This window comes from Meleagris gallopavo, chromosome 29, assembly GCF_905368555.1.
Source record: "Meleagris gallopavo chromosome 29, MGAL_WU_HG_1.1, whole genome shotgun sequence".
Classification (NCBI taxonomy): domain Eukaryota; kingdom Metazoa; phylum Chordata; class Aves; order Galliformes; family Phasianidae; genus Meleagris; species Meleagris gallopavo.
In genome coordinates, this window is record NC_139432.1 from 5,329,351 (window position 1) to 5,337,269 (window position 7,919).

Here is a 7,919-nt window from a genome sequence, read left to right on the forward strand (position 1 = left end):
GCAAGGAGGGGCCTGGGGCTAAAGTATGATACTTGTCCCCTGCACTCCCTAGCAGTTGCAGCTATGTGTCTTCCACCACCTGTGCTAGGGCTTTCCTATCTCTATGTGCTTGGCCATAATGACACAAAATTACTCTTTTTCTCTAATTTCTCTTTAATAATAAAATTACAGCAAAGTACCACAGAGGATCAATCTGGAGCAGGGGGCATAGGGACCTCAGTGTGTCCCTGCAGGCTTGGGCAGGGGGACAAAGAGGGCAGGGGGGAAGCAATACGGAGCCACCAGCCTAGGCCTGCCCATCTATTCACATGTGTGCATCTGAGACTCCCTGTCCCCTGAGTTCACCCCAGGGCAGCTCCCCTGTGGAGATCATTAATTACAGAGTTAATTGCGGGCCGCTTACAGGGTAGGGATCTTCTGGGTGTTACCGGAATATAGAGGCTCCTGCGTGGAGAAACTGAGGCAAGGGCAAGGACCACATGGTGGCACCGTCTCCTGGGAAAAAGTGAGGGCAACTTTTGGCAGTGAGTTAGCTGTGTCAGCGCGGGGCAGGGGGGGCTGTCAAATATCTCTTCCCCCTGCTGCCCTCCCCCCCAAAAAATCAGGGTAGGTGGGAGGGAGAGAGGAGCTGTACCCTACAGTGGTGGTGCTGAGCAGGGTGTGCTCATAACAGTGGGCCCTAAGACAGGAGTAGAGGGGTGTGCATGCGCACACGCTAATATACCCAGGTGACAGGCACCCACTGGGGCTCGGCGCGCAGGTGCTCCATGGCCTCACGCAGCTGCCCAAAGGTGTGCTCCAGGTTGTCATTGGTCAGGCTCAGGTCAAAGTAATGGCTGTAGCCATGCTGTATGCGACTGCTCTCCTCTACTGTCCGCCGGGCATCAGCCTCCTGCCCACACCAGTGCTGCCTCAGTTTCCTCACTCATTCCACCTCCCCACTCCCACTGCACTGCATCCCTTGTCCCAAGCACCCACCGAGAGTTGCTTGATAGCCACGCCACTCTCCAGTGCTGCACGGTTCATGGCCCGCAGGGTTTCAGCGCTGGGAGCTTCAATGAACACCACATAGGGCACAAATTCTGCCGTCCTGAGCACCTTCACTGCCTGTAGGGGGATGGGGTGGGGCTGAACCCTCAGACCTCCCCTTAGTCCTCCTCGTTCAGGTGCTGCCTACCTGTGGGTTGACGTCCAGGATGCACATCTTGCCAGCGTTCACCACAGCACGAATGGAGTCAATCTTGGTGCCATAGAGGTTGCCCTCATACTCGCCGTGCTCCAGATAGTGACCTGCCTTGATGTCTGCCTCCATCTCACCCCGTGATACGAAGTGGTACCCATGCCCATCTTTCTCGCTGTCCTTGGGCTTCCGTGACGTGTCTGCCCGCAATGTCACCCTGAGCACCCAATGCCAGCCCACCCTGGGGGGTCCCATTCAGTACATGGTGATGGTAATGGGGCTGTGACACAACTGCATGAGGATGGGTTATAGTGCTACTCGTAGGGGACAGTGCTGCTCTTAGGGGATGGTGATGTACATGGGGAGGCAGTGATGCTTTTATGGGCTGGTGATATTCAAAGAGAACAGTGATTATACCTGAAGGTGACTATGCTCATGGGGGACAGCAATATGTTTAGGAGACAATAATGCCGTTAGGGAGGTGGCAGTGTTTTAGGGGACCATAATAGTCATTGGAGGAAGGTGATACTTGTGGATGACATGGGGACACTCACAAGGGATGGTGGTGCCGTAGCGTGCTTGGTCGGACATGATGAGCTTGTTCTTGAGGCTGCGTCGCCCCACACCCTGGGCACCGATAAGCACTAGGGTTTTCCTTCGGAAAGGTGGCATGCGGGCCACCTCCTCATAGATCAGAAGCTCATGGCGGTCAAACTCTGTGCAAGGGACAGACACTCTGTGTGTGCCATGGGGATCCCAGGGTGCCATCACAAGCACAGTTAGGGACTGTTCCTTGGGGATGCTCACCGGCATTCTTTGTGGTCAGGTACATCATCCTCTTCTTCCTTTTCCCACTGAGGCTGCTGCACAGGGCTCCTGCTGAGGGCACGAGGCTGGCTATGCCAAGGCTAGGGACAGCACCAGGGCACGAGGACATTGCTATGGGAGCTGGGGACCCACAGTGGGGCAGAGAGCTTCATACCAGATGTGGAGGCCACCTCCAAGTCTCGCTTCACAAAGGCTTTTCGCTTCTCCTCCAGCAGCTGGCTGGGGATAAGCCCCGCACTGCCTCCTTCTACATGGCATGCCTGAGGGGGACAGTGTGGTGCGTGGGGATTCCATTTCCCCAGAAACCCTCCCCATACTGTACTCGAGGGGAGCACAGTATGGCACATTGAGGTATTCCTCCCTAGCCTCAAAGCTCCCCCTCGCCCCTCCAAAAAAGCAGCAACAGCACCACACCCTCAGCAGCCCCTAGGCTGCTGGGAGACACTGGACTGGGGGACAAAGGACAACAATGCCCAACTCTTACCTGCCACCAGTTGGGATCATCCTGGTTGACGATCTGCAGAAGGTCTCCGGCGGAAAAGCGGAGCCCGGCCTCCTTGCAGGGAATGAGGCTGTCGGAAGCTGGGTCATAGTCGAAGTGGCACTTCACAAAGACCTGGGAACAACGAGGGTCACCAAAAACATGGGAGACACACATGGGTGTCATGCTCCTGGCTTCATGCAGCACTGTGCCTCAGTTTTCCTAGCACTATGCACACTCACACATGCACACGCACACACGTCCTCCCTGCCACTTGGTGCAGGCAGGCGTGCAGGGCAGCCGTGCACACACAGGCAGCGCCCAGGGCAGCACCCAGACACCACAGCAGTCCTAGGACAGTGCTTGCACACAGCCCTGCACCTACACACAGCCCTGCACCCAGGAACAGTGCAACCGCAGTGGCACACATTTGTGCATGCGTATGCAACAGCAGTGTCCAATCCCTGGCTGGCCAGGAAGTGTGTGCACACACAGGCAGCAGCAGGGTGCTTGGGGACACACGGTGCCAGGCGGTGCAGTGCCAAAGGACCTACTGATAGTGCTTCTTTGTTCCTCTCTGGGTGACGGCACACAGCTGATGTACAGGGTAGGGGACACAGCAGTCAAGTCCCGCTGTGGGGAGGGGAATGGAGTCAGATGAGCGACACTGCAGCCACTATGGGTAGGAGTGGGGTGCCCTTGTGGGTGCCCAGGGTGCAGGACACAAAGAGGCAGTGGGACCCCAAACTATGGGACACTCCCAGCTGGTTCGCAGGGGACATGAAGCTCAGGGAGCTGGAGACATAGGGCACAAAAGCATGGGTAGATGGGACACAGGGCACATGGCAAAGGAACAGGTGACACTTGGGTATAGGGCATGAGCACAGTGAAAATGGAAGCATGGGAACAGCACAGAGGTGGGAACAATGTCAGCATAGGGCAGTGGGACTTGTGGGCATGGAGACTTATGAGCCATAGGCAAGGGAACTGGTGCAAGGTGCAACATGCAGAGTATGGGTGCAGGATGTAAATGTGAGTACCTGGCGGGGCGGGTGTGGCTCCTGGTAGCTGGGCAGGATCTTGAGGACGACGCTACCACTGGCATGGCGCAGGCTGTCCTGCAGCACCCGTGGGTTGCTGCCCACCTCTTGCCCATTCACCTCCCGGATGACATCCCCTACGTGCAGCAGGCCCTGCTGGGCCACCATGCCCCCATGCAGGATGCGGGCAATCACCAGCTCCCCCCGCTCCACCCGGAACGTCACTCCCTGAGTGGAACAGTCCCACATCAGCTCTGACAGCAGTCACCTCGTGTCACTGCCCCAGCACTGGTGATTTCCCCAGTACCCTGCAGTGTTCCCAGTACCATGCAATGTCTTCAGAACAATCCAAGGTTTCCATGCAATGGAATGCTCTCAGTAATGTCCTGACATCCCACAGTGTCCCCACTACCCAGCAATTTTGCCAGTACCCTGCAGTGTCATCAACACTGTGCAATGCCCCCAGTGTCCGGCAATTCTCCAAACAATGCTGTCAACACCCATTAACGCCCCCCTGCATCTTTACTTGCCCCCAGCACTCAGTGAAGTCCACAGCATCATGCAATTTCCCCAACACCCTGCAGTTCTCCAAAATTATGCGATGTCCCCAGCACTATGTAATGCCCTTGCAATGCTTCCAGCACCCGGCAATGCACCTTGCACCTTACATTGCCCTCAGCATTGTCCTGATCCAGCTTACCAGGTTCTCCCCAGCCGTCTTGCGAATGCCCACCATACGCACAGCGTCGGGGGGCACAGGCTGGTTGCTGAAGGTTGGATCCAGGACAGGGCTGGGCGGGGGTGTCTCATAGCTCTTGGAGGCCACTGAGTCATGGGTCTCCAGCAGGGACTGCAAGGTGCACAGCTATCACACATTGTGTACATGGACCTTGCACATGTATGGGGTTTGCACATGCACCTTGCATGCACAGGTCTTGCATGCCTCCTGCCACACCTGGAAGTGGGGCTCACGCAGGATGCGGGCCAGCTCGGCTGCTGTACTGTCCTGCTGCACCAGGTGCCCAATGTCGTGCAGGATCTCCTGCACCAGCTCCAAGTTGTTATCCCGCACTGCCTCCAGTTTTGTCTCCTCCAGTCGTTCGTGGGCCTGGGGTGGGGGCAAGGGACTCCTGCTGCCACTGGTGCCCACATTTGTATCCACATGGTGCACACACGCACATGCATGTACACTGTGCACATACACTTATGTCCACATGCACCCTCTGCACGGGCACAGAGTCCTGCATTCACATGTGTAAATTCACCTGTTTGGATGCACATCTGCACCCAGCCCCTTGCATGCACACTAACACACCAACCTGTGCATGCATGTGCCAGTGCACGCATGCATATACAAATACAATTGTGCTGAACATGCAGGACATGAGTCAATCACATGCACCCCATAAGCACAGCCAGCAAGTGGCACACGTGTGAATAGCCCACCTTGTACACCATCTCTCCCCACTCATACCCAGCCTCCTCTCGCTGCTCCCCAACCCCACATACAGCTGTAGCACAGGACCCTCACACACAGCTGTATACACGCACTGCATGCACATTTACTTCCATGCACACACCACAGACACATGTGCGAGCATACACACACCTCCCTATGTGTACACATATATGCATGCACAAAACCATGCACCCATACAAGTGCATTCTCACACGTGCATGCACACAGATGTGCATACCTTCTCATCACACAGATGCAAGTATTTGTGCATACATATGCAAGCAGACACAAATGTGCATCTTCATCTGTGCAACACAGACACACACACACACACTTGTACACATTCACACTCACCCATCCATACACCTCCATTCTCCCACATCCCCTCCTTTCCCCATGCTTCAAGGTAACAGGAGGGACACAGTGCTACCAGTGCCTTGCGCTACTGTACCTTTGCCAAAGACCTTACTATTGGGCTCTCCATGATGCCGCGGAGGAAGATGAGGTCAAGGTCAGCAGCACCTGGGGCGCTGGGGAGGCCCAGGAGGTTGTCGAGGACTTGCTGCATGGCTGGGAACATGGGGATGTGGGAACACAGCGATACAGGGACTCAGGAACAGTCAAGGGAGGGGGACAGGGACAGATTTAGGGTCTCCATATCCCCCTCACCTCACCCCAGGATACTTGATGGTGTGCTGTGATGGGATGCCCTGCTTCAGTGGGGGCTAGTGGCTCTATGCCATGTCCCCTCTCCCACCCATGCCTCAGTGTCTCCCTGCAATGAGCACAGCATCTCCTTGCAAAGGGCTTCCACCCCAAGCTCCCATCTATTGTTGCAGGAGGCTGAACTGCCCCTCCAGCCCCAGCAGTGGGGCAACAAGGAGAACCTACCTCCAAAACACACCAAAAAACATCACGGGGGTGGGGGGGTTGTTTGTTACATAGGGAAATGAGGGAACTCCTCAAAACTCCCCACACTCAGTTCATGCAGCAGCAGGCAGGTCTACAGTGCAACTGGCAGGATACAGTAAAGCCTGGAGGGGAAGAGGTTTGCAACACAACCCCGCAGTGCAATGCAAAAGAGATGGCAGTGTAAACGGGCAGGCGGGGGGCAGGGGACAGGTTGGGGGGAGTTGGTTGGGGATGGGAGACGACGACACAGCACTGTAGATGAGGAGGTTGCAATGCAAACACGGGAATTTAATACATCTGAGGAGTGCAATTTAACCAGATGGTGTGATGCAATCAGTGAGGGGACTGCAATGCAAACAAGGGCTTGCGATTCAGCAGGGAGCACTTGCAATGGAAGAAGAGGCTGCATGCAATGGCGGGCGAGGCTTGAAATGAAGATGAAAAAGAGGGGAAGAGAGGAGGTGTTGCTCCCAAACATCCCTCACTCCACACCCAGGGGGGATCACAGCATGACCCAGGAGATCACCCTTCCCTCCCTCCGCTCCACCCCCCCGACCCCTGCCCCCAGCTTACCCCTAGTGCATCCCACAGCCACCAGACCCCGCACAGCATCACATTCTGACCCGCCCTCCGCGCCCGGGGATCCGCCCTACCTTGGGGACCCAGCGGGGCGCCGGGGGCAGATGGCGAAGCCCCAGGTCTGGGGCTGCTGTTCATGGCTACAGGCAGCAGAGCCCGGCCTCCTGCCCGCCTCCTGCCTAGATCCGGGTACTGCGGCCCCCGCCTGTGCCTGCTGCACCCCGAGCCTCGGCTGCAGCACACGGGTGTGCAACAGGAGCATGGACATGCAAAGAGAGCACGGGCGTGCAAAAGTTGCATGGATGTGCAAAAAGAGCATGCATCCTCTGTTACCTGCTCACTGCCTCAATCATGGCATGTGCAAAGCCCACATGTGCTTGCAGAATGGATGCTTGCACACAAGTGTCCCTGTACACAGTATACACATTACCGGAGATGTGTGTATTCTCATACTCCTGTGTGATTGTCTCTGTACAAGTATAATCATGTTGCTGTGCATGCTCACACATGTACATCTATGTGTGCAATCATGTGAGCATCAGTACAAGCACAAGCCTGTGTGTACTCATAAACTTGTGCACAATGTTAACAGTGGTGTGCATTCAAAAGCACATCTAATATGCCCCTGATATGCACACGTGTGCACATGTATGCACAGTCCTGGTCAGCCACAAGCCCACACACCTGAGGAAATTCACACACGTGTGCATACCCATGCCCCCACCAGTGCATGCTCACATGAATGTAAACTCATGTGCACATGCTGACACATGCCTCCCTTTGTACCCTCACACTTGTGTGCACACACCATGCATGTTCACATGCAGATCCGCATGTTCACACCCTGTGCATACCTCACCTGCTTGCACACGCCCTTGCACACTCACACTCTCACACTCTCCCCCCATGTGCTCACCCGTAGGAGCCCCCCCGCGCGCTGCCACGCACCTTCCCGGGGGTTCAGGTGGGGGAGGACGGCGTGTTCCCTTTAAGGGGGTAGGTGACGTTGCCATGGCAGCCGGGGGACGGACCGCGAGCTCCTTACTGGTGAAAGGAGCACGGATTTAAAGGGGCCGCACAGCGCCCAACTTCCCCCTCTCCCCACCCTGAGCCCCTCACATGGGTGTGGTATCCTCTCTTAAGCACACACGGTGAAATGTTGTGTGTGCACAGCGCACACCCGAAGCTCACTGGGACAGGGACGGGCACACTTACACCTTATGCACACACGCGTTCACATGCTAGCAAATACTCCACACACGTGTGCCCACACACGACAGCCTCTCCCCTCTCTCCCCCCACCATTCCCCAGCCCAATAGCGAAACGATGTGTCACCCCGCATGATATCCCAGCACTAGTGTCCCCGGCACCAGTTTTCCCAGCTGCCGCCTGCTGAACAAAACGTACTGCAGGCTCTGCTCCATGCGTGCATAGTCGTG

General features: G+C 56.2%; 1 protein-coding gene across 15 annotated transcripts; it reads right to left on the reverse strand.

The window, feature by feature from the left end:
• Nucleotides 1-133: 133 nt before the first annotated feature.
• On the reverse strand, nucleotides 134-7,919 carry MPP2 (MAGUK p55 scaffold protein 2). 15 transcript variants are annotated; one of them, XM_085210741.1, is made up of 14 exons: nucleotides 7,888-7,919; nucleotides 7,396-7,523; nucleotides 5,458-5,558; nucleotides 4,485-4,637; nucleotides 4,230-4,379; nucleotides 3,530-3,757; nucleotides 2,493-2,624; nucleotides 2,163-2,268; nucleotides 1,988-2,059; nucleotides 1,735-1,896; nucleotides 1,178-1,380; nucleotides 979-1,107; nucleotides 744-892; nucleotides 134-495 (listed from the first exon to the last, which is right to left on the reverse strand). In XM_085210741.1, the coding sequence occupies exons 1-14, from the start codon at nucleotides 7,902-7,904 to the stop codon at nucleotides 342-344; spliced, it is 1,884 nt and encodes a 627-aa protein (XP_085066867.1). In that variant the 5' UTR covers nucleotides 7,905-7,919; the 3' UTR covers nucleotides 134-341. The 15 variants fall into 15 exon arrangements, with proteins under 15 accessions (XP_085066867.1, XP_085066866.1, XP_085066868.1 ...); XM_085210740.1 differs by having other exon boundaries at nucleotides 5,440-5,558; XM_085210742.1 differs by lacking the exon at nucleotides 7,888-7,919 and adding an exon at nucleotides 6,554-6,711 and having other exon boundaries at nucleotides 5,440-5,558.

Excerpts from the sequence above, each read along its gene's own strand:
- MPP2 (XM_085210739.1), bottom strand. The coding sequence starts at position 6,779 with ATGCAACTTTTGCACGCCCGTGCTCTCTTTGCATGTCCATGCTCCTGT. Across the intron at positions 2,060-2,162 it reads GGAGGTGGCCTCCACATCTG|CAGGAGCCCTGTGCAGCAGC; the intron begins GTATGAAGCTCT and ends TCGTGCCCTCAG. Across the intron at positions 1,897-1,987 it reads CCTGACCACAAAGAATGCCG|AGTTTGACCGCCATGAGCTT; the intron begins GTGAGCATCCCC and ends TCCCTTGCACAG.